Source organism: Serinus canaria, chromosome 4 (assembly GCF_022539315.1).
Source record: "Serinus canaria isolate serCan28SL12 chromosome 4, serCan2020, whole genome shotgun sequence".
NCBI classification, from domain to species: domain Eukaryota; kingdom Metazoa; phylum Chordata; class Aves; order Passeriformes; family Fringillidae; genus Serinus; species Serinus canaria.
This window is the reverse complement of record NC_066317.1, coordinates 42,846,923-42,874,045: the sequence shown is the minus strand read 5'-3', so window position 1 is coordinate 42,874,045 and position 27,123 is coordinate 42,846,923. Positions and strand designations below refer to the sequence as shown.

Sequence of the window (27,123 nt, the reverse complement as noted above, 5' to 3'; positions counted from 1 at the left end):
ATTTTTTTTCAATTCCCCTCAGTCAGTTCTTGCACATGTCCTGAAGCATGAAAATATTAATGGATTATTTAAATTTATTTTTGTTTACCTATCTAAAGTAACTGTAGAAGATTTTATGGTAAATTCTGAAGTTGCCTGTAAAATCCTTATATTTATTTAATAAAATGAAATTTTTACAATGGATTAATTACACTTTCAGGTAAATAAATAATGTTTTTTATTAAATTTTAATTGTCTGTCTTGTAACTGGAGCATGGCTGATTTTGGATGAAAAGATGAGGCTATTTTAATTTTAGTTAATTTTAAAATAAAATGCTGTTAATGAAATTGTAATTATCCTTTTTCCATTTCCTTAAACGTGTATCTTTAAGTGGTAGGAAGTTTTTCTCTTGAGCCATAACACTTGACTCTCATTTTGTCTTTCACATCTTGTGATATGAAAATAATTCTTTTTGTTTTGGATGAGTGGCCCCAGTGGCAATGCTGATTTCAAAAGCTCCTGTCACCTTCCAAACCCTCACTGTGCCTGCTCTTGTTATTTCTCCTGCAACTTGGTAGGTTGTCAGCTGTTTCAAACCAAATGACTGCATGGCCAGGTTCAGCCTGGACCAAAATATTCTCTTTAAACACTGCTGCCTCTTCCTCCTTCCCTCCTTTTTTTTTTTTTATTTTGTCTCTGTACTCTTATACTTTATGCTGCCCTCAGTCCACAGGGGAATGCAGCAAAACGCTGAACAGAGGACAGTGAGCTGTGACAGCTTGCCAAGGCAGGAGCTTCTTAAGCCATGATGTTTCCACAAACCCTTCATCTTCAAACTGAGGCTTCTGCCTGTTAGAGAAGCTATTTACAAGATTGGATTTTTCCAGACAGTCAGGAAAAAAGTTTCATTGCTTGTATATAATGATCTGACAGGCACTGTGATATGTCCCTGTTCAGGGAAAGGCTCAGCAGCCCTTATTTCTCTTTTGCTGATACAGGTGCACCTCTTACAGGCTGCACTTTAGGTATCTGTAAATACTTTTTTAACTTAAGAAGGTGTAAAGTGATAGTTTTCCCTTTTATAACTCAGCAGCTTCCCAGTTCACATGATGTGCAGATTTTTTTTTTTTATTAAAGCCTTTCAAACATAGTGTGTAATTTTCACTTTAAATTAGTCAAGGAAGTTGTTTGTGTGTAGTAATTTCCTAGCTTTATGTAGAGCAGTCAAGAACCCAGATTGTATTAAGTGATGCAGTAGATATTTGTCTGACAACAAGGTCTAATTTGCATATATTTATCTTCTCAGACATTCATGAGCTTCGTGTTTTACTCCACCTTCTTAGAGCTGCTCTTAAGGCTTTGCAGATGAAGCAGCAGAGACTAGCTACTAGAAAAGCTTCCCATCTTACAAAGGTTGAACGACAGCTGAAGCCTTCTGGTCCAAGGAGAACAAATAAAACAACTTTACCAGCAGCTTAGTTCCTCTAGATATGTTCTTTGTTCAGGTGTTGGCTTTTTTCCTCTGAGATCTCAGGCAGTTTTCAGGCCATTATTTATATCCAGGGTATAATATTTCTGCCTCAATTCCAGTGCAGCTTATCCTGATCTGTTGCTGAATTATGTTTTTTCCTGAAAGTTGTAAACACTTAAATATAACCTATAGAAGCTGTAGATCATGCTCAGAAGTCATCTTGGGTTTATAACTGCACAGAGCAAGGGTCCTTCAGCAAGGTGGGGCTCCAAATATGTTGAATTTATATCAGACCTGCCATGTAAATAGATGACATTAAGTGTAATTTTTTTCTTTTTTTTTTTTGACAACTAAGAACACTTTACATTTCTCTAGCAAATTAATTTTGTTTTATGACCCGTTTAGGCTGAAGCTGTATTACTAAAGGTGGGAGTCATTCATTAGGGAAATGAACTCGGTCTGGAATCTGGAAAGCAGATTTCTTTGATTTTACTGTTCAAACTTGACTCCTGAACTTGCAATTTTATTATGGAGCAAGGAGGGACTGTGAAGCACTGACACATGACAGGACAATGACACTCTGCTATTGAATTTGCAGACACCTGATGATGTCTGTATAACCAGTTTAGCCATACAGTGCAACTACAGCAAGGCCAGTGTCACACCAGCTGCATGGGTATTGCACAAGTGATTTGAATTGATCAGGGTGGGAGTGGGACATAAATTCTCTGCATATTTGCAGTTAATGCCTAGCTGGTCTGACTCTAACAGGGGGTGTGAGTCTGACTGCATGCATGCTCAACAGCACCTGTGTACACACCCCTACTCAGAGGGGTCCCAGCCAGAAATAAGGAAGTTTTCCTTGGCAGTTAGCTGGCATGTATATAAAAAAAGGGCTGACATGGACAATAGAACCAGCATGTAATTGGTGCCATTTCCCCCTATAAGCTATAATGCTAGAGTTAGCTGTACATGAAATTACTGTTAAATATATTTTTTGGGGGGGGAAACAATTCAATTAATTAAAAAAAAAGGAAACATTTAAAGCATGGTTTGGGGCTTAAATTTCAGCACTATGTCTTGGTAAAGACAAAGATATTTTTAGGAATAATTCAGTCAAAGATATTTTTAGCGATAATTCAGTCAATTTAATTGATTGATTAATCTACTGTAGAATATATTTTAAGAAATTGTTAAACTGTGAACAAAATTTCTGGTTTAATATCATGGTTGTTTGGTGAATCAGAAATTTTACTGCTGGTTATATTAAGGTGCACATTATAGAGCTGAAAATAATATTGATGCAGATCATAAAAAATAGAGCTTAATTGCCCTTTTAAAAAGTCATTACAAATTATTTATAAGCATTATACTTAAAAAATGTAGCTGTGGTCACAGTGACAGTGAGGAACATCTACTTTCTACAAGACAATTTTTTTGGGGGGGAAGAAGGATAAAGGACTAGAGAAGAGAGAGAGTGCTGCCTGATCAGAGATTTTCTGTAATTAAATCATTAACAAACACAACTAACAGTTTCAAATCCATTGTCTTCCATCAAACCTTGAGTGTTGGCATCCAATTTAGCAACCTCATTGCCAATTTGTATAGTATTATCAAGTAAAGATAAATAAAACCTCTTGTTTTCAAGAAAACAATGTAATGTAACATTTGGTACCTTTTTCTTCCCCCACACTTCTGTCTTAATTTCTGTAATGCCTGGTATAAAGGATCCACATGGACTTTTTAAGTTTTGATGAGCACATTCTATAGTTTTCCATGTTTCTTCATAAAATGAAAGTGTTTTCTAAAATAATACTCATTTCACTTGCAGTCACAGCCCATGATTACTTTTTACCTGGTTTGTTGGGAGCATTTAAGACTAGTCAAAAATTCTTCATGTGAGCAATCATCCGCTTAGAATGCTCTCTACATGGCTTTTCCAGTTTTGTAGAAATGGAAGAAACGAGGTTTGGCATTTTCTCACTACCCATGGGAAACTTGCACAGTCTTTAAAACTTGCTTAGAAATGTCAGCCAGATCGCTGACACAGGTTTTGTAAACAGTTCAAGGTATGCCTATGCTCTAGCTTCCAGCTTTAGCTTCCAGATGCTATCTGCTATAGTAGGAAGGAAAGACAAGAAGCAATGGAAGTGCTGCGGTGACCTGGACAGAGCTGGCTTTGGTGTCCAGGAACACGACACAGCACATCACCTCTCCTGTCCCAAGTGACCACCAGAACAGATGGAGACCCAAGTCACAGGCTAAAAGAACTCAGTGGGCATGTTTCAGGAGTGGTTTATAGATTAAGTGATTAACATCTACAGAAATCAAAGGACAGCAAGGGGATTGATGGTTCATGCAAACTTACAGGTTAGAGTGGGGCCTGTCAATGATCTAAATGGTGTGGAATAAGGAGTAGAGATTATGCTGGTTTTGGCTGAGATAGAGCTAATTTTCTTTATAGTTACTGGTATAGTGCTGTGTTTTGGATTTGTGATCAAAACAGTTTTGGTAACTCAGGGACATTTTATTGTTTGCTAAATGGGGATGAACAGTGTCAAGGCCTTTTCTGTTTCTCATGCTGCTCTGCCAGGCAGCAGGCTGGGAGTGCCCAAGAAGCTGAACCCAGATGATGAAAGGGATCTCCTGTACCCCAGGATACCATGTTTAGCAAGGAAAAGCTGGGGTAAGATGGAGGAAGGAGAGATGTAACTTGGAGTTATAATATTTGTACTGTCAAGTGACTGTTACATGTGATAAAGTGCTGCTTTCTTTGGAATGAATAAATATCTGCCTGCTGAAGTGAATTAATTCCTTATTTTACTTTTCTCGGCACACAGCTTTTGCTTTAGTTATTAAACTGTCTCTATCTCAACCCACAGCTTTTCTCACTTTTATATTTCTGATTCTCTCTCCATCTCACTGAGATGGGGAAGCTGAGAAAGCAGCTGTGTGGTACTGAGTTGTCTATGGGGGCTAACCCAAAAAAACCACAGTTAGAGAAACAATGACAACAGCAGCATTGAGTAGGAACAACACTGTGAATGGTTTAAAAAGGAATTACTTTATTTTTAATAATATAGCAAGCCATTTCAAGTAGTGAACAAGGTGTATTATATATCCAGCAAAAGTTATATATTTGACATAATTAGAAACCTGTGTTGGTAGGGTTGTTTAGATTAAACAGTCAAGTTTGTATTTCTGCAAATGCTGAAGAAAGCTTTCCTTGGTAGCACCATGCTGTCATAGGGCTGAGTGAGAAAATCAAAACCTGTGCAGAGAAACCTCTGATCGTCTTATCTAGAAACACAAAAACTAAGGACAACACTGGAAGAGAAAAAAAGCAAAAAAAAAGGGCTTAACTCTAGGAGGAATCTCTTCACTGCAAAAGTTTTGTAACTTGCCATAAAAGTCAGGTGAAGCAGACAAAAGCCTACTTGAGACTGAAACTTTGTCACCTCCAGGGAAGCTCTTATGTCATTTCAATAACATAAAGGATTTGTTGGGCAACAGTATGTAACAGAAGAAGGTGCTTGGCAGACTGGCAACCTATCCTTATAAAGAGTTTTCCCCACTCGTCTTCACTTGAGTTATCAAAGATGTTAGTCAATGAGCACCCAAGTCCTGACCTCAAAAGTGGAGATATTTGTCTTCTTTTGTGTTCTGCCATTAACAACCCTGGTCTGTGCAAAGTCCTGTCTAAAGAGATTTTAAACAAGGTGGCAGTTGAACACATTTTCACCCTAGCAGTCATATTAAAAGACTTATCCAAGCTTGCCTGCACAGAGGTGTTAGTATACAGAATTCAGGGCTGTCATTTACAGCACTAACTACTTGATACTACATCCACATGCTGGCACTCACAATGACCAATAGTCACTTACAAGCTTGTATAGATTTAAAGTTCCCCAGCCCTGGGTGTACCAGCCAGCAGGTGAAGGCAGACAGCTCTGCCTATGCTGTCTGAAAGCAGAAGAGCAAGGTAATAGAGACACTCCTGTTGAAAGGCTCATTTCTGGATGCAGTGGTCACGTTTGTTTTCGTTTCTCTACTTAATGTAACAGATTAGTAAACTACACTTCATCTAGAAGTGAGCTTAGTACTCTAGGCATCCCTTGCTCGGATCACTTCTCTGATTCATATTATAATATTTGTCTGCCTTCAGTAGACATTCTGGGTATGCAGCCTAGGAACAAATAATAATGATGATAATTATTATTGTCAGTAATAATGCTAGAGGAACTATAAACTCACAACCTAACTAATTGAAATTTACTTCATGTTAATCTTTAAAGGATTACCTTGTCATATTTGGAGATGTAAGCTAAAAAATCTTTTTTCATTTATCTTTAGTAGGGCTGGTTTTAGAAAATTAGTGAAGTATTTGTGTGATCAGTAAGCCATTAAAAGCACTGCTTTCCCTATCAGGATCCTTGTAAGAAAGATAAAAATTTTTCATTTTATCATTAAAAATTATAGTATCTACCACAGTGGCCATAAAAGAAAGGACTTATACAAAGTCTTATTAAATTACACACACACACTGTTACATTTTTATTAAGATAGAATTATGTAAAAATTATTATTATTTCTATAGTGCCTACATAAAGAGAAAATTCAAAATAGTACTAAAGCTTTGGCAGTTAGAAGACAGTATTAAACAGCTGTAAAAGGTGCATCTTTTAGATGTCTTTCAAGTTTATTTTTGTCTTATTCAGTTGCACTTGACATGTGCCTTTTGTAGCGTGCAAAGTGATCAATCCATTGGTTTTAGAGGAGAAAACAAGTTACTTTCATGCTAACTTCTGTAATATGCTAAAAACTGAACCATCACAGTGTGTGCACTTTGTTTCACAAGCAATGGTGTAAAGTCCTGAGTCAGAAGCATCTTTATTAATGTAGAAATAAGGATTATACAAATTTTACAGTGAAGACTTGACAATCCAGAATCAGTCTTGTTAGGGTTCCAGCATGCTCACTGGTAATTCCAGTGATCATTGTGATAATTCCTTAAGAGCTACAACTCCCTTTGCCACTGGCAAGGACCTTCAAAGATCCTGCTAAATCAGGAAGGATAGCTTTCTTGCAAAAAAAAGATATATATTATCTCACAAAGGGCCATACTGTACCTAGAAATTATGCAGATCTATGCAGAGAGAAAGAGAAATCAACTTTTTCTTTTCATCCAGAGCCTGTGAGGCTTGAATAAGGACATTGTCTAATTGTAGCCTTTGGACTTGGTGGATCACAGGGATTTCTCCTTTTCTACATTTCAAGAATTGTGAGACTGCTCCAAAAGTGAAGTGAGAGAAGTAGAATGCTTCTTGTAAGCCACCTATGTCAACTTGAAATACGTAGAGGAGAGAACATAGGTGATGCAGTTTGGAGATCAATTACCCGAGCAGCATTCAACTGCCTTGGCTTTATGGTTAAATACAATTAAGAAGGTACCTTGTATGCAAATTATCAAAACAGACTTGATTTACTCATTTGCCCTTGAGGCATTGCTGAGAAACAACCCAAGTTAATAGTGATTATCTCTAGAAACAAACTAAGCAATGTCTCAATGTATTTCCAAGGGCACATTCCTTCCATCAGTTTCTGAACTGTGAAGTTGTTAAGCTTAGTCATAAACATGTAATTTAGGTATTGATTGTGAGCCCTTTAATTCTGGTCATGAAGGGTCTCATCAAAATCTGCTTATGAAATCTTGCGCTTCCTTCTGATATTGAAATGTTCTGGATCTCACCAGGAATACCCATTTGTCATGTGCACTTTTAAATAAGTCCTCTAAAAATTGTCAGCTTGTGGTTTAAACTTCCACACATTAAATACTTCAGTGAAATGTTTTAAAAGTAATTCAAATAAACTCAATTCCTGTTAAGGCATTATGTAACATACGTTCCCAATAAGGAATACTACATTCTTGCCCTTGTGTTTTGTTTTGGAGATAATGACACTGCAATTTTTTAAATTTCCTTTTTCTGTACAGGACTTCTTAAAAAGATGGCTACCAGTTCTGTTCTTCATTCAGGATTACGGTGATGTAGCAATAAATAAGTGTTAAAAAATATAACCACTAGCTAAGATATTTTTGTCTGACTAGATGCTCCAACTTTAAATCAGACAAATCTATTACTGAAAAATCTTTTTCTAGGTATTATGACTTAAGGCCTCCTAAGGTTTTAGGTTCGACCATGGAGAAAAATATTACCATGTGATTTTTGACTTTGCTAATTTCTTGCACTAATTTGTTTCTCTGAAAATATAGTGCATTGTATTAATAGAATTAACCTTTATTCCTTAAGGAAATATGTAAATAAGCTTAAGATTGTTTTGCATTAAATACAATTGGAGTAAAACACACCTCAATTTTCTTACAATTGGCAAATATTTCCAGATATTCTTTCCTAGTCTATATGTACCATTATTATAGGATAGTATAAAGTAAGATACCCAGCCAAGGTTTTATTGTCTACTACAAAAAAAAAAAAGGTCTTTGGTAAGGATTTTGATTTTTTTATGGTTGATGTGGCTAAATCACAGAAGTATCAGACCAATTCTTACATTTTAACACATAAATGAAAAGGAGAGGAGAAAGAACAGCGCGGAGTTGATTTATCTAAAGAAGAAGAAGGACTGAAATTAATATGCAGCCCTTAAATTAAGGTTTTGGACAGCTTAGACTGATTACCATTGATTAGTTTGGCATGCTCTTGTGGTGAATGGTACATGACATGGTGAGTTAGGAGGGAGCCAGGCATTGCTGATGCCAGCCTCCCAATGCAGAAGACCTGTCCACACTGTAGTAAAGTCACTCATAATCTGTTAGGTATTTCTGGGCTCTCAAATAACTGCATGAAATTCCTTTCCAAAGGACTTGGCCTTTTACCCACATCTTTAAATGCTTCTGCTGAAGAAAGTGCTCTAGCAAGTGGGATGTCCATAAGGAGCAGGAGCAACCATATCACTAAACAGAATATCTGTGCTAAAACCTCACCCGCTGGTTATCTGCTTGCTCACTTGATAAAGGATACCAGTGAATTGCTCTTGTTGGGACAGAAGCAGAACTAAATTTTCCTGTGTTGGGCTCTTGCTGCTCAGATTTTGTCCTGACCACATCAAGACTCCAACTTAATATGTACACTAGTGTTTGAGTTGATTACACTACATGAATTAAGTAGCTTTGTTTGCAATAATGCTCTACTCAGACATCTGATTGTAGAGTTCAAGTCCCAAAGAAGAAGATGCATATTATTAGCATCTACTAATGAAACTAATTATTAGTGTCTACTCTGGAACACACTAGTGAATGCAAATGTGGTTCTGCTTTGTAGTTCTGATACTTTATATTCATACAGGTAATTTTTTACTAGTGTATAAGGCCAGAAGGGAGCATTATGTCATCTGCTGTGACCTTATGTATGATATCTGCCACTGAATTTCAGCCAGGTAATGCCAACTGTTTATTTTTAAAAGGACATTTGGTCTTGTACCAAAAGTCAACAGTTAGATTCTGTCCCTTTCCATCAGTTTGAGTCAGTGCACAAACATCCTTCTTTTTAAAAATTCATGTCCTCTTTCTACCTTGACTGTGTCTGGGTTCTAGTTATTATGGTTCATTAAAGCTTTTCTTTGCTAAAATAGAAAGATCTTTGATGCCAGATATCTGCTTCTCAAGGAAATACTTATGCATTGTGTCAGGCCACCCTTCAATCTTCTTTTTGACATGCTAAACAGATTAAGTTTTTAAGTCTCTTCCTCCAAGGCATTTTCTCAGCACTCAGTGATTTTTGATTCTTTCCTCTGCCTTCTCCAATTTGTTAAACATGAAAAGCAGTAGAATGTGCAGTATTCCAACAGTGCAGTCAGGCACATCACCCTGAGAGATTAAGTCCCCACTTCTTTGTTTACAGCCAAGGATCAGGTTACGCTGAGGTTGCTGTGAAATGTTTTTCTCTTGTAAATCCTTTTCAGGATTCCCCTGTCCATGACCAAGGACTGAAATTATTTCTTATAGATGCATAAAACATTGTGCTCTTGAATATCTTACACCTGCTATGTGATCTGAGTGATTCAACAAGATTGTTGATGATAACAGATAGTAACAGAACAGTCTCCAAGTTTTGTCAGCAGTATGTCTAGGGAGTTTTTTGTGCTAGAACAGTAACAAAAATGCCCAATAGTAGCATTTAGCTGCTTTCAGCAGAGCACCACCAGAAGCATTCTGATTTGATGACTCTTTAAAATTCTGATATATGAGATGTAGCTTTTCTAGATCTACACCGTTAAATTGTTCAACATGTAATTTTATAAAAAAACTCTCAAAAGACCAAATTTATTAGATTTACAATTACCTTTTTTCACCTAAAACAATTCCATCAAAAGCTGAATATAATCCAAGTAGATAGATAATATCCCCAAGAGTTAAAAACTACAAACATTTTGATGAAGTTTGGAATCGCTGTCATTGTCACTTGCCTTGATGTCACTAGGACATTCACAATTTTATGGTTGCCATCTCAGTTTTTTAATGTGCATCTTTGGGATGAAAGTTTCCTCTTTTTCTTTCTTTGTGCCTTCTTACCAACAGTTTCTGAACACAGAAAAACACAGTGTTGCTTTTTTTTCTCTTGCATTATGCTCTGTATTGCAATATTTAGCAGAAAATTTAAACAATCAGGAAAAAATTTTAAAAACTTATCAACAAAACCAATGTACAAATGTCACATGTGTGTGCCTGTACTCCCATTTATGTGTTCAAGAAGTAACCAAATAGATTTAGAAAGCAGCTGGTTGTACTTCTTTTTTTTTTTTTTTTTTTCATTTTTAATGTGAAACATTCAAATAAAAACATACCAAGACCTCACTGGGATTTCATATTGAAGCAGTCATATAAATTTGGAAATACCAACAGAAAAGCTTCATGCATAGCACTGTTCAGAATCCCGACATACTGAAGTTTGGATTGCATAGAAAAAAATTGTTTAAAAAGTCTGCAGTAAAGGCATCTTTCAGCATCAGCATCTCAGTCTCATCCAAATTCTGTTCACTTATCACACAGGCAATGAAGAAACAAACCCACACCATGATTCAAGGGTAGATAAAGATATGTGTCTGTGCGAATGATAATAGGTGAGCAGCTTAAATATGTTGCCTTGCCAATGTGTTATTTTTGATCAATTACTCTGATTTTCTTAAAGCAGAGGTGGCAGTGGTCTCAGAAAAATCTGTCAGTGGCACCAATGAACAGAAGTGCCTGCACTGCTCTGTGTACCTGGAGCTGCTCCATGTACATTATCCAGAATTGTATAATCCTAGAAGTATTTGCACCAGAAGAAGAATGATTGGAGTCACTGTAAATCCCATAGCACTGAAAATCCCCTGGAATCAGCAGGATAAATAAAATGGCCGGAGGAATTGATGGAGAGCTGATCTCATAACGATGTGTTCCCTCTTTTGGAAGAAGAGCTAACATAAAATAGATCAAGATACTTCTACCATGAATCCAACAAGAAGTAGGAGCAGATGAACTGCCCATGGCAGTTCTGCCAAAGACCTTGATTTGGCAGAAGAAATTAACTCTGCACAACACCTGTGAGTGACTGACATGATAGGGTGGTGGCAATGAAGCAGTGGAAATGGTCTTGGCCTAAGATTACCGAGGAGAAGGATGAGGACACAAGGTGCAGCACAGCCAGCAAGCAGACTACCCTTGGCACGAGGTCAAACTCTCAGCCACAGCTTTGCATGTAGGTCATGCCCACGGTGTGAACCCAAGTGTTATTGTGTGTTTACTGTTAGTAATGTTACACTTGGTTGGCAGAGTAGCATTTGCAGTTCAAAATATCACAGAAAGCTGGAATAGCAATTCTTCCTCTCTTTAAGTTTTATTAACCCAGTGGGCAAAGCATCGATGCAGCTGCCTGGCTGTGGTGGTTTAACTGGGACACTGACCTTAGTGGGTAAGTGACAGTAGTCATCAGCTGATGTGCAACATGAATCACAGAGAAAAAGAAATAAAAGAAACTAGGGAAATAAAAATAGCTCCATTATTGGTGACATGACTAACAGGTGAAGAACATATTTGCAGAGGGCACTGAAGTTGGCCATTTTTCTGATCCCTTGTAACTTCCTAAACCAACCAAGAGGGCTTTGCTCTCTGAAAACAATAAATTAACAACCAGGGAGCAAATCTAAACATAGCAAGTAGGAGCTGAAACTAAACAAAAGCAAGTGGGGAGAAAACCTTCCAGAGCAGAAATTTTACACTATCTGAGAATCTGATCTCAGGGGTCAATTGACCAAAAAGGAAATAGTGCTATATTTGTTGTGAGTAACTTGGTGAGTATCATGTATAGATTTCAATCTAACACAAATTATTTAAAATCCACTATCCTGTATGGTAAAACATGCAAACTGAAAACCAAACCAAACAAATAAAAAAACCAATAAACAACAAAAAATCACTTGAATTTAATCACCTGAAAAAAAAAAAAAGCATAGTAAAAACACTTCCTAGGTCCATTATGTGTAGCCAGTCAGCTAAGACCATGTGTGTGGTGGGGGGGTTGTATCCAGCATTGTTAATATCTAAAAGCACTGCCTTTCTTGAAGACACCAGTAAGCATTGTCCAAGTTGCTACTAGAGAGGAGCACTCGTACATGTTCCTTTTGTCCTGCATATAGATTTGGACTTGCTGTTAAATGTCAGCTTTTCTACTTCGAAGTAATTTCAGTAACTTAAGAGACTATTACTCTGTCTAAAGAAAAAAAAAAAAAGATAAATAAAAATACAGCATTCAGATCTGGTAAAGTCTTTAGGATCAGTATTTTATCTTGCTCCACAAACCAGCAAGCATGAGAATGACATTTTTAAAGGCTATTTCTGAATCTGGCCATCCAACTGCTTGTACTGCACTAAGTTACTGAGACTTAGTAAGTAGCCTGTCAAAGTTAGTTGTCAAAGTGGTAAGATCATTAGTGCCCCTGTTCTTTCCCAAGAAGGAGTCTAAACTACCCAGTTGAACCTGAAGGTTCAGGCAGAAATTATAGTCTTTCCAACACAAGTGCTTATTGTATTTTTAATAATGAAAGAAAAATTGTGAGTCTGTTACTAATACTGTGTAGGTGGAAGAATTTTCCAGAACATACAATCAGTGGCATTATTGACTCTATCTTTCAGGAGTGTCATGGGGGAGGGCAAAAAGGTAGGAGGAAGATGAATTTAAACACTCAGAGCATAACATGCAAAGTACTCACAGCTTTATTTAAGTTAAGACTAGTAGGATACAGGAGAAATCAAACTGAAAATAAACTCTGAAATCTTCACTAACCATATGTTAAGGGAATTAAAAAGCTAAATCTTCAGCTTTCTCTTAAATAATTGCTGTTTTCTGGTATTGCTGATAGCATGTTCTGTGACTATTGTGGTAGATGGTTGTAACTGTAGCAGATATATTATTGTTAAACAGAAACAGGTGATTTTGGTATTAGAGGCTTACTTGCCATCAGCCTGAAATTGTTTTCCCAGAATCTTAGGAGACTCTCACTAAAGCCTTCAATATTAGGATGCTCACATCTCACAGAACTGCTATAAAAACAGGTGCAGCAACTTTATGTGTTCCAGAGGAAATTCAATGATGTTTTTTTTTTTTACTTAAAGATTATGCTTTTATATGTTAAAGGTAGTGCTGCAGTTCAAAAGTTGCAGGTATTATTTTGTGTTTTAGTAGTAATAAACACTTGTCACACTTGTCTTGAAGGTTAGTTATCTATAGTAGCAGAGGGAAGATATGTTGGCAAACAAATCCATCTCCTCCTTAACCTGCATCATTCAGGTGTGACACCAGCACAAATATACTCTTCAATTTAAGGCAGGCATAATAATGGTATAGTTTCAAGAATGAATGGTTTGAGATTGACTTACCCAACAGCGAAATAATGTGCAATATGCTTGTCACTAATATAATGTCAGCATAATTAAATTGGAAAATTTAATTAATCTAGCATCTCAAATAAATTTGTGTGGATAAGGTTAATTTACACCTGTCCGATTTCAATGCAACAACAGCCTACTAAATAGGGATGGTAAATGATTTGCCTCTTGCATTGGGTTAAAGCTCTTTGGAGATCTGGGCTCACAGATTTACTTCAATATCCTTTCATGTTCATGCTAATTCATCTGTAACAGGTGTGATTCATTGCAATATTTGTGAAGAAGAAATGCTCCAGTGTGGATTTAGTCCAGACTATCAGAGATGTATACATGAATTTTACTGAAAGGGAAACAGCATGGTGCTCTACTTGCTTTGTCTGCAGTCTGAGACAAGAATGGGATCGAGACCTTGAAATGTAAATACTTAAGGTGTTTAAAAATTTATGTGCCTTTCATTACACATATGAAGTAAGTTAAGTCCTCATGCAGTTAAGGACAAAATAGTTGGTTTAGACAGAAATGAATATGTACAATGTTTCATATGTATCCACTCTGGTAGGGACAGGCTGTAACAAATTAAGATATTAATAATTTTTTTTATTATGCTTTTCCTATACTCCCAGTTTCACATAGAGAAGGCTTCCCACTTAATTTGCTAGTGTATGGAGGGATTTTTTGCAATCTTTTACTTTCTGAGGGACTGCAGTTTTGTTGTTGGTTAGGAAACGACCTGAAGTTCACTGCAATTATTTTTCAGATCTCTTACGTGTTATAACTTTCCTGTTACTTCCAGAACAGAAATCGTGTAATTATTGACAGTTAAAATTTTAAAAAGCAGATCAAACCAATCATTTAATAGAAAACCAAACTCTATATTATTTAATAGAATAATAGCGAGTTAGGTTGGGTATGTCTGATATTCTCAAAACCGATGAATTCCAAGCTTCTTTGCAGGAAGGTGTCTGTTCCCCAGTCTATGGAACAGAGGTAATGAAAAGCAAATGCTTGCTCCCATTGAACCAGAGACAGTGTTGAAGCATTCAGCTTAAAAGAAAAACCTTGAAAATTATGTCAGATGAGACCCCATTGGAATTGCTTTCAGCTTTCTCAGTCTTTTTAAACTTGCCATGCAGACAGATAGTAAAGTTCAGCATACTAAGCTTGGGGTTTTAAAGTGAGACATAATTATAATATAAACATATTAAAATAGAACTGAATAGTGTGAAATACCCAAAGTTCTACTATTCTGTGGGCAAAATAAACTTTGGGTGCCACTTTCCACATTTCAGAACAACTTTTAGTTGCACTAATAAAATTTCCAGTATTCCCTAGGACATCACTGCTTTAGAATTTTATTTATATGGTCTGTTATTTCTACAAACCTTCTAACTTCTTGTACCTAGTGCCTCTCGACAGTACACCCTTCTTTTGACTGATGTGTTATTTAGGTTTGTACATATATATGTGTGTATGTGTGTGTGTGCTGGAAACAGAAGCAGTATCAGCCAAGCAGTCAAGGTCCCTGCCCTACTTTCCTTATATTTTCTAAGGCAAACCCATATTACCTGGTTACAATGGGAGTCCAACTATCTCTGGACAGAAACATGCTTGAAACTCAGCTTCTGAATAATCTGTGTGAGGCTTTGGAATTCATTTAATTTCAAGTACCTTGCTTTAAAAAGCACCCTTGACTTGCACCTTGTTGGAGGTAGAAGGTCTAGTGTGAAGTGTGTGTTCAGGCCTGTGCTCAGAAATATAGTGCCATGTATTCACTGCAGGAACAGTTCAGTAATTTTTCCCTGAATGTTTTTCTTCATTGTTATTCTTGTTCTCTAATGTCTTTTTTTTAATATTTTTTGTTCATGACGATAAACTAGTAAGCTCTTCTGAAAGGTAATCCCCTGTTAGCTTTGCAGCTTCTATGCTAATCTCTTGTTAGCTTTGCTGCTGGTATTCCTGAAGCTGATTAGCATTTCCTAATCCAGAGCTGAATCTCTTTGCTCTGGGTACTTACATTTATATGGATATGTATTAAATAATTAGCTGAAAGATTGTCCCCATAAAACCTAACACAGACCAAAGACATTTTGTGTCAGCTGGTGTTTAAATGGCTTTCAAACTAAGTATGACTTTTTTTTTTCTGATTTATCTTTTCATCTGGAAACAGACAAACCATGGTGAGGCAGCTGTGCCCCTGCAGTCCATGGAAATCCACAGTGGAGCAAAGATCCACCTACAGCCCCTGCAGGACCCCTTGCCAGAGCAGGTGGATGCTCAAAGAAGCAAGATCCTGGCAGGACCTGTGGACCAATAGAGAGAGGAGCCTGCAGTCGAACAGGTTTTCTGGCAGGAACTTGTGACCACATGGGAGAGACCCACACTGGAGCAGTTTGTGAATAAGTGCAGCCTGTGGGAAGGGTTCAGGTTGGAGAAGTTGGTGGAAGATGGTCTCCTATGAGAGGGACCCTGTGCTGAAGCAGGGGAATGCTGTGAGAGATCCTCCTCCTGGGGAGGAAGGAGCAACAGAGAAAACATGGGATGATCTGACTGCAGCCCTCATTCCCTGTGCCCCTGTGACACTGGAGGGAAGAGGTAGAGAATTCAGGAGTGAAGTTGAGCCCAGGAAGAAGGGAGGGATGGCAGGGAAGTATTTTTAAGAGTTGATTTTATTTCTCATTACCGTACTCTGAGTGAGTTGGTAATAAATGGAACTAATTTCTCTAAGTCTGTTTTGCCTTTGGCAGGAACTGGTGAATGATCTCTTCCTGCCCTTATCTTGACCCATGAGCCATTTGCTATAGCTGTGGAGGGCAATGACAGTGGCATCCAGCCAAGGTCAACCCACCAAAAGTTTAAAATATTTTACGTTTTCAACCTGGATATGTTCTCACACTACAATGCTGATTTGGCTCTCATAAGTGTCTTTTCAAAAAACATTGTCCAAAAAGGTCAACAGACCCTGACACACCTCATGATGCTTGAGGTAGTAAAAGTTCAGTAACATAGAAAGCAGATTGTTTATTGGACTAGCTATAAATTACACTTCTTATATATCTATGTGTACTAGAAAATATGGTACTGATGGAGAATATAATTTGTGATGATTAGATTAATTAGACTGCTGGGATTAATTTTTCAAGATACTCTATTCTTTTCATGCTTATAAACCCTAAATTGTGATTAAACCATCATATTAATAGAGAGCTAAAGAACACTGGCATTTTTGAATACCCCCTTACTGGGAGAGATGATTCAATTTAAGATTCCCATTAAAGCACTTAATAAAGAGTGCCATATTTTTTTCATTTGCTGTGATAATGGTAAAATATGATAGATACCTTAAGTATGCATCTAAAAGTTTAAACTATTAAATATAACATATATGCTAAGAAATTCTTTTTATGCTAAGATTCCTGGTTTAGTTTCCTTGACTATATGGATTATTCTATTCTGTATGTGTTTGTTTATCCAAGATAACATGTAATGCATTCATCATAATATTATGAAAGCAATTTATGAACAAAGCAAAAGGAAAGTTTACAAACAAAAAAAAGTTTCAGATGTATGAAGTGTTGGTGTAGATGTAAATTATTTCATGTTGAATATTCAAATCCAACTAATAATTCTTTGCCCAGTATTTCTTGGATTCTTTGTTAAAGTCAGTGAAATAGGACAACAGAAATACTTACATCAGTCGAACTGTATACACAAATAAGTTTACTAATACTAAATGTAATGAAAAAACCATAGTGAAGTTGGTATGAGATTTTCTAGGCAATCTGGCTTCACAGAACTTATCTTTTATATGAGGGGTATAAAGCATGCTATTAAATTTATTTGCAAAAGCAAACACAGTGTGCTTTGTTGCAACTACTATAGCTGTATTCCCAAGGAAGAGATTGGTGTGTCTTGTTCAGGAACAAAACATGATGACTAAAATTGTTAGTCTGGTTTCAATTTAGGATGGTATTTTTCAGCATTACCAGCCTGGGTGACTGTTCCCTTTTTTAATTCTTTTTTAAACTTTTTTAGATTTTTTTTTTCCTTTTTCATTTTTTTTCTCTTTTTTACTTTCCTTTTTTCTTTCCCTTTTTTCTTTTCTTCTCTTCCCCCCACCCCCCCAAAAAAGGAGGGGTGAAATAGGTTGCTCCAAAAACTGATAAGCTGGGATGGCTGACAGGTAGCTGGGCAGTTTTATCTTATTTGTGGAGAGTAAACAAAGCTCAGAACAGAAATCAGCAATTGCTACACTACCACCAACTATTTGCATGAGCAGATTTTTTCCAATGGCATGCATCAAGAGCTGTGCAATGCCAAAACCCGAGAGCCTCAGCATCCTGAAAAGCACATCTGTGAGAAGTAATAGTCCTATTAACAATAGCCATTGATTAATGGCACCTTGTTTCTCTGGGAGGCAGCTTCACTCAGCAACTCTTAAGTTTTGTTTTGCACGCTTCATCTTCAACAGCAGAAAGAGAATATATAACTCAGTACACCACCCTTCAGACCTGAATTGGATGTGATGTGGCTCATTGGGTAGGGAGAGATCAATGGGGCTTGAATGAAAAAGGGCTCTCTGAAGGTTGACGGCTGAAAGCCAAAAGAGGATATCTTTAAATTTTATTGTAAGACAAAATCCATTTTTCAACATTAAAGTTTGCAAGTTCTGACTTGTGACTGTTAAATGACCATATAAAAGTAGTGAAAGATTTTCCTTACGAAACTGTGTTTGTCCAGAAGTTTGTAATATATTCTCTTGAGGAAGCCCTTACTACCACATTTGACACTTTGCCTGTATCATCACCAACACACCACACCTATCTCCTGAGAAGCAGGATTAGGCTAACTTGAATCAGTCTGCAAGCCCATTATCTCTACAAATTTCAGATGCAGGAATTAGAACAGAAGTCTGAATTTCTTGCAGAGTTCTGACACATTATTTATTTTGATCCCAGGTCACGATGAAATGAATTTATTTTTTTTTTAATATCCTTGCAGTTTTAATGACAAGCATAAAAATATTTTAGCATCGTTAGTTTGAAGGAAGCACATAAGCATTCCCAGAGCTAATATGGTTCATCATAGTTCAGTAAAATTATCAACTGTATCATTTCATGTCAGTCAAATGTTAACTTGTACTTGACAAATGCAATTCCTCTTTCCATGAAGCTGAAGCATATAAACTTCACATGATGTTTCTCTCAGTGGCCCAGGCTGTTACTCTATGTAAATATTCCATAGATGGGCTTCATAAAAATCAAAATGCCTGAATAAGTTTGTTGTTTTGGAGCTTGTAATGCTGTACTGCTGCAGGAAATATTTGTAGGGTTGTGGGAATTTCTCCACTTAAATCTGGAAAATGACAATACCTGACAATCAGAGCAGTAACTTTTTTTATATGTTGTATATGGCCAACCCTAATTTCTTTTATGTCTTCTGTCAGGACTTGATGGGCTATAACAAAAGTCAGATTTAAATTTAAGGAGACTGCTTGAAAAGAAAATAAATACTGGCTTGAGTTCCACTAGTAAACCTTTGAATCTTTATATTAAACTTTTTGGTTCTGTGAGAGCTGATTCTCTTCACTCATGAATCAGTAACTAAATATTCTTATTAAAAGCAAAAAAGTATGCATGCAAGATAGGAATAACTAATTTTCAAAGCATTACTAAAATGCTTTTAATCAGTTCATGATTTTATTTTTTTTCTCCTAGGGAAGTGTTAGGCTAATGCCTTTCATGCAGCTCTCTTCAGTATTTACAGTTTTTTAAATGTTTCTGGATTGCAAGGCCTGATCTGAGTTAGTGATCTGTTGGCTTGTAATGTTCATGTTAGCTGCTTCTCACTTCATCCTCCCTAGCTAAGCTTCACAACACTGCAGAGCCACATATTGGGCACCCCTTTCATGTGCTGCTCTTTTAGGTACCTTCTCTCCATTGTCTGCTCCTGAACTCATCCCATCTCTGCTATCTGTGCCTCACACTGCTTTTGGTTTTGCTCTGATAACCCCTCTAGGCAATTCCCACAGCTCTTCTCTGGTTATTCTACTACATCTTAGGAGGGCTCCTGTGATACTAAGAAAGGCAGTCTTCCACCTCACAGGAGGCTTTTCAACACTTTTATTTAACACATCTCACAGGAAAATTTAAGTTCACAAGACATGCATACGTAACATTTTTTCTTATTAAGCCTTTAGAAGACTTTTACCCAAACTGGGCTTCCCTTGCTGTCCCAAGGTCATTTGCATTTCAGCACCCACAAATGTTCTGTTTTCTAAGGTAAGAATGCCCATTCCCCTCATTAGTCTGTTAACAGAGCTAACTCTCAAGAACAATAACACAGCAAATGTAAACCAGTCAGATTTCATGTAATCCTTTACATTAACCACATTCACCTTCTCTAGCACTGCACTTCTTTCCAGCCTTGTACTCCTTCCTCTTTATATGAACCTCTGAACAGGAAAGAAATAAACCAAAACTGTCCATGTTGCTGTTTCCTGCTTAGGGTATGGACTTCGGGTGATTGAGAATTGAGGTTATTGATTAAAAATAAGTGTAAGAAATTTGACAGAGTTGAGTTGTGTCAAATGGGTGCTGTAGTCTTTTCAAGGAATAAAGAGCTCCCAGCTGTTTTCATGTTCTCAGTAGTTTTATGCTCTTCATAGTGACAATGTGAAGGGTCTACAGTTTATCAGGCTCAGGAGGATACCAAGAATTTTTCAAACAAGGTTCCAGTGAAATCTCCTTCTGGATTTAGCAAGAGTGGCCTGAGATCTTCTAATGAAATTTTATTTTTTAGCACAGTAACTAACATATGCCTCTCTTGCTCCAGTTCAATTTCCACTACATTTTTATATCCTGCCTAAATAAAGACAAGGAGAAAAGATGTTTTTAAAAACACACAGATCTGATCAATATATATCCTGTCTCTTTAGAGCAGAGGTCTTAGAAATCTCTGTAATCCAATGTCATGGTTGAACACCATTTTATGGTTCTTATTATTGCCCAACAGTGGTCAGAATCTGATGGATGTGGACAACAAATGCTCTCAACTATCTTTAATTTATTAAATGTTTGGTAGATTATTTGAATACATTCTACTAATCCTAGGGATAGATGTAACTTCTGAAAGACATATTACAAATATAACTGAAGAGAGAAAAATGGCCTATCTAATGTCTTAACTGCTCAGTGCTCAGGTGCCAGCTGTGTCATCAGACTGGCATCTGATACTACGATAATACCACCTAAAAATTCTCTGTCCATAAAAAGGAGATACTTTAAAATATGTTCTTGGGGCCTCAGCTTTCTATTTCATTGTGGTGTTCTATTATAAAATTCACAAAATTTTTTAGTGATACAGCAAGATCTCCATAGAAATTAATATTCTGCTTTCTGAGTCTTCAGCACAGCTGTGTGAAAGTAACTAATGTAGCACAGAGTGTACTTGGAATTCTAGGGGAAAAAAGAGAAGTATGTGCTCATTAATTTAACATTACCTATCCTGTGCACTGCAGTGTGCACTTTCAAGAAATACACAATCACTGATTTGAGGACTGTATCGTGAATCAGAATATCAATTTAGACCTGCACAGTTAATGCTCTGGGAATTAAATTCGAATTAATTGCATCACCATATTGCATTAATATTATTTTCTGCAAAGCTGGCTTTGTGCGTGCCTAATGAAATCTGAAAAGTGCATGCGCATAAACATACGAGAAAGAAGTCTTTATAGTTTGGGTCGGGTTTTGGTGAGGTTTTTTGGTGCTTTTTCTTGTCCACTTTTACAGTCTCCATCCACGATTGCAGCCAGAGCAGCAGTGAAGCTGAGCCCGGACGGGCAGAGCCCCCTGAGCGGGCAGAACCCCCCGGTGCGGGCGGAACCGCAGCGCTGCCCGCGGCACCCGCGCAGAGCCGAGCGCGCCCCAGCCCCGCGGTCCCCGCCGAACTACATTTCCCAGGCGGCGCCGCGCCGGGGGCGCTGCGATTGGCCGGGCGCGGGCCGGTTCGGCGTGGCGGTACGGCAGGTGCCGCCGGCGGGGGCGGAACATGGCGCTGGGTGCCGGGGTAGCGCGGCCGCTGCCGCACCTGCCGGCCGGGGGCTGTCTCCCCCTGCTGCTGCTGCTCCTGCTCCTCCTCTGCGGACAGCTCGGGGGAGGACAGAAAAAGAAGGAGGTAGAGACGTTCGCTTCTTTCGCCATCGTGCCGGGCCGGGGGTGCCCCGTCGCGCTGCCTCCCTCTCCGGAGTCCCCGTGTCCCCCGTGTCCCCGTCCGCCCGGCGCCCTCCACGCTCCGCCGGCCCCGCTACCGCCCCAGCCCCGAGCGGGCGCCGGTGGGGCGGGAGGCGCCGGGCAGGCGGTGCCCCTGCCCTGCCCCGCTCTGCTCTGCTCGGGAGGTGATGGCCGGCGGCGGCGGCGTTTCCAGGGCAGCGGCAGCGCAGGGAGCAGCGCCTGCATCGCGGTGCCCAGCGTGCTGTCCGTGCCCAGGCCCGTGCCCTGCGCTGCCGTGGGCCTTGAAATGGCCGGTTCTGAGCAAAAAGGGCACGGGCCGGGCTGGGCTGGGCTGAGCTGGCCCAGGTGGGCCTGGCAGCCAGGCGGGGCAAGGAGCCCGCGGGAGATGGAAGTTAAACCCCGTGTTTGTGGTGCCAAGGGAACGAAATGCCCGGACTTAATAACGAGCATCAAATCGATGGCAGCAGGTGTGTGTGTGAGTGCAGGTATAGGTGATGGTGCTCTCTTCGAGCTGTCCTCTGGGTAAGAGAGACGTGGAGGAAGGAGCGGTTTTAATTCAGATTCATATCAACAGCGTATCCTCAGCATCCTCACCTTCCCCTTTTTATTTAAATCGGGAAGTGTGCAAAAATGTGTAGTGTACATACTTGCCTTTTCCAGATTTCAATGCTGCTAGAGCTGCCTATGCTTCTCTTCCTAGACTGCCCTGGATTTCAGGCCAGGCTTTTGCATACCAAGTGCTAGGCCACCCAGTAGTGTCTCTACAGGGTCACTATATCTTCATTTATGGGAGGAGTTAGCTTTTAACCAAACTTTATAGAGTTTTTATAGCTGATTCTTTCTCTGAACCAGCAGCTCAGACGAAGTGAAGGGTGGTCCAAAGTTTTGGGTTTTGCTTGTTTTGTTTTTCTTTAAAGAGCTATGTAGGTTATTAAGGCTTATAGGCAAAAGATGTAAAACGACTGGTGTCCAGGGACAAGAGTGGAAGGGATGGCTTAAATCTACCTCAGAGGGAGTTCAGATGTGATATTAGGAAAGAGATCCTAACTGAGAGAGTGGTTGGGAACACAACAGAGTACCCAGGGAAGTGGTCATTGCCTCAAACCTGTAGGTGTTCAGGGGACATATGGGCAGCATTTTTCTGTATATGGTTTGACTTTTAGATTGCCCTGTGTGAAGTTGGGAGTTGGACTCAATGTCCCTTCCAGCTCACAATATTCTATGATTTTACAAGGCCAAAGTTAGCATATAAAATTCTTATTTAAGTATCTAAATAATGGTGTGACTCTAGTCTTACCAAGATACGTAATCTGATCATTGAAATATATCCCTTGGGTGCCGTTGTGAAAAATTAACACCTTCACTCTAGGCTTTCATTATCTTTTTCACTCTTTTGGAATGAGTAAGCAGTAAATGTGTTGCCCTTCTGCTGCTATAATTAACTTCCTTTCAAAACTTTTACTTATTAGGTTTTCCTAATAAAATGTGTTTAATGTTTGACACTTGATTCTCTCTTGCTGTGATGTGCTGGCACTGCAACTTTTGTTGACACTTTCATGTGGAGTGCCAGCTGTGCTACCAAGATAGCTGAAATAATCTTTTTTTTAAGTGAGATCCTTTTCCTAACCAGTAAATAATGGCAAATTAAAATGGGCATGTACAACTATTTTTTAGAAAGTTTCCCAGTTCTACTGTGGAGTTGGTATATAAAACGATGAAAATGCTTGTTTCTCCACCTATTTGGTATTACAGTTCAAGCAGGTATTTCTCCTCTGTAAAGCATGTTACTCAGTGTTTTCCTTTTTACTGATTTAAACTAACACATCCCAATCATCTGGATCTTTTTGCTGCCATTTTTCATTCCTGTTTAATGTTTTTCTTTTAAGGCAATGGACTGCTCATACAGACAAACACTTTGCTTTATGTAGACATGGTCATAGTATCTATGACTGCATTATTACAGCAACTCTTACAATATTGTAAGTTCTTGCTTCACTTTAAATGCAAGCTTAAAATAAAGTGTAACTTGGTTTTTTTCAGGGTTGGTTCCAGAACACAGAACCACACTGTATGGTTCTGTGTTGTATATGTTAGAGCTAAAGTCTGACTCTGCTTGCCCCACAACCTTCATGTTAAAAGCTGTAGTAGTTTACCCAATGTATGTAATGAGGAAAACATCTGTATGTGAAAAATGAAACTTGTACTTAGAGTAAGTAGTTTGGAAGTAACATTTTAAAACTGTTCTGAGGAAAATTATGTGAATTGAAAGAGTGCAGGTTATTGTGCTGTGGGTCACTGCTGTTCACACCACTGTCCAGAAGCACAGTGGTAACAGGTAAAAGAGATGGAAGTTAAATGTGTTAAGAACTGAAGATGTTCTATACAAAGACTGGTAAGATAAGATTGTATAATGAACAGTTTAGCTGAACACACACTGAATTGTTTCAAAGTGAACACTGCGGGAGAAAAGCTAGTGTTGAAATGTATATCTCATGAGATAAAATCATCTCACATCTCAGTTTCCTGCTTTCTCTGTGCTTTGTGTGTATGTTTGTTGACATGGTTATCCAGAAAGAGAGGTAAAGGACTAGAGAGAAGAAATTTCTTTCCCAATCAATTTTTTTTTTTTTTGTAACTTGACAACTTAAAAAGTACTTCAAAATTACAAGAACTTGAGATGTTGGAATTAAATCATAAGGAAGGATAGTATTCTTGGTGAAGAAAATGAATTTATTTTTTTATTAATTTATATTTTTAAGTGTTGACTCCATAGAAAAGTATGCATGAAGTCTGAATGATTGGACTGAAGTCTGGACCAGTTGTATGAGCATGGAAGAGGTGGAGATGCCTTTGCAGGAAGGAGAGGACCGAGTTAAGATATTAGGTGCTTCTGAAGGACTTGATGCTAGCAGAGAAAATAACAAGGGAAACTGGAAAACATTGTCACAAATTTCTGTGTTGATTTTGAAATACTGCATTAAAGCTGTATTTAGAACATGTGCAAGTCCTTGAATTGCTGAAACACATAGTCCTATACAGTAAAATGTTCTTAATGATAACTAAAGAAACTGTCTTCTCTGGCAAATTACTGAGAAGTGCTAAGGTTGGTTTTAAATTTGATTAAATCTGCAAGAATTTAAAAAGCTACTTGGAAATAGGTTTGAATTAGATTATTAGTCATCTGGTTTTGTGGAAGCCATTTTTAGAATGACTTAATAAACTTATAAACACACAACCATTCCTGTTGTTTTGCTTTAATCTTGCTGTACCTCTTCCATATTATGGACATTCATGACAGTCTTCACAAGTGAGGAGATAAACAGAAAACATTGGAATGTCTAATTTGAAAATGAGATGAAGAACAACACCACAGCTTTCCCCCATAGCTCCCACTTAGAAGCTAACTAGATTTGAAAAGCCTGCTTTTATGATTTTAATTTGGGTGCTGAAGAGTACCTTTATTTAAAGTGAAGTAAATAAAAGTTCTTGATTGTGAAGTATCAACAAGACACTGAAGAAGGACTATTCTCTTGGAAACTGTATGCATAATGAGAGAAATAATAATTAACTCTTTCCACACATTTGAGATAATATAATTGTATTAATGTACATGTATTTTTGTTCCCAGTTCTTGCAATGCTTTTTATATATCTTATAGAAATTTGAGGTGGGTTAAACTGTTAGAAAAATTAAAGGAATCAGAGTCATTAACTTTGAAATATACAGCTTGGCTTTCTGTTACAGATTTTCCTGTGACTGAAACACATAGAAAGAGAACATTGAATTTGCAATATTAAAAGCATTTCTCTTGGAGGATATTGCTTATTTTTGAGCTTTCAGGTGGGTGGCTCAGAAGCTTAGTTAAACCACTGCTAGGCAATTGGAGTAACTTTTTCTGCAGGTAGTTTGCCATTACTGTTAAATCTGACACAGGGACAGTAGCTGTTTAGATGCAAGCTTTCTTCAGGTGGAAGTATTTTGTTGAGCTTGAGTCTACTAAAAAAGATGCTGAAGACATATAAAAATATTGTAGTAATTTTACTCTTCTGCAAGGCAAGGTTCTGTGATATCTTAGTTTGCCCTGATTATTTTTGAAGGATTTCAAGATTCATATATTTATAATGTTCTTTACCTTTTTAAAGGTAAAGATCATAAACCATATTTATAAGTTCTTTCCCTTTTTCTCCCTATTTTCCCCAGCTGAGTGTAGAAGTTATGACAGTTGTGAGAAATTGTGGGAGATAGAGTTGGAAGGACAATCTAATTGATAGTTTATCCCAAAGCTCAGCCATACTTTTATTATTCTTGACAAATATGTATGTGATGTGCCACCGAAGTCTTTAGTGGTGGTGACTTTACAACTTTTGGCTTTTTCTTTTCCCCTGAAGATCTAACCTAAATTTCTGGGTGTTCATGGCCTACATTTTTGACCTGGTAATTCTTGTCCTCATCATGACCATAAAGAACAGGTTTATTGTTTTGTTGGTCGTTATTTTTAAAATTAAATAGAAACAGTTGTATGTATTTTTTAAGCCTTAAAGTATTAAATGTGATAACTTTATGAGAGAATCTTCAGTCCTGATCATACTTTCCTGTTTTATATGAAATTAACTGGGATAGATTGGCACTATCCCCTTGTTTCTGCACCATGAGTTTTATGTTTTCCTTTTCCTAATGAGCCTATTGTGTTTATTTGCAGTTATTGATTATTACCATGTTGCAGCCAGAATGGCATCTTCCACTTTAAAATGTTTTTCCCATCTAATTTCTGGTAGTGGTTCACCATAAAAGTAGCAATTCTCACCCATTCAGACCTAGAGCCAGCAAAACCTGCTGTCCTTGGTCTTGCTCCAAAATTGAAAGAACACTACTTAGTTTCTTGCTTTATCTCTTGGTGTTGTTCAATGATCTGTAACATTCTTTTCTTCTGTTCAGTGTTCTGCATGTGTATTTAATTGAAAGGAATATTAGGAAACATGGTAGAGCGAGCAGAGAAAAGGCAAGGAGGAAGAAAAAGGTTTGTGATGAATGGGAAGTGGTTAGCATATATTCAATTTCACATATAGTTTAAAAAATAAATTCTCCATTTTTCAAGATCTCTGATACTATTTAAATAACAGTTATAATTAAAACCTAAGTTTCGCCTCTTGGTCTACTGAAATTCTGTTTAAAATTAAACTTGAATATAAAGCCTTCTTCATCTTGTAATTGTGAAAATTTTGGGTTTGGTCTCCAGACTTTGAAGCACTGCATGTTATTGCTTTTGACACAGGATTCATGAAGGCACTTGGCAGTTACACTAATTACAGACTTCTCTTTAAAAACTTTACTAAAAATTGAGATATGGCAAAGCTTTCATCTGTGGAGGGAAACTCAGCCCTCACTGTAGATTTGCCTTCAATCCATTTTAATGATGTATTTTAAGTGGTGATTTTGTATGCATTTATATAAGTGGACATTTTAACTATTGTTACAATAGAGAGAGGCTTTTTTAAAACAATTC

The 27,123-nt window shown here is 37.8% G+C and overlaps 1 protein-coding gene across 1 annotated transcript in view; it reads left to right on the top strand.

Annotated features, from left to right (window-relative positions):
- Positions 1–21,417: 21,417 nt before the first annotated feature.
- Positions 21,418–27,123, top strand: part of TUSC3 (tumor suppressor candidate 3) — a 107,152-nt gene continuing 101,446 nt past the window's right edge. Inside the window, exon 1 of the mRNA XM_018926425.3 lies at positions 21,418–21,564. Coding sequence (XP_018781970.2) covers positions 21,439–21,564 — 126 coding nt within the window. The 5' untranslated portion in view covers positions 21,418–21,438. The remainder of the gene's footprint in view (positions 21,565–27,123) is intronic.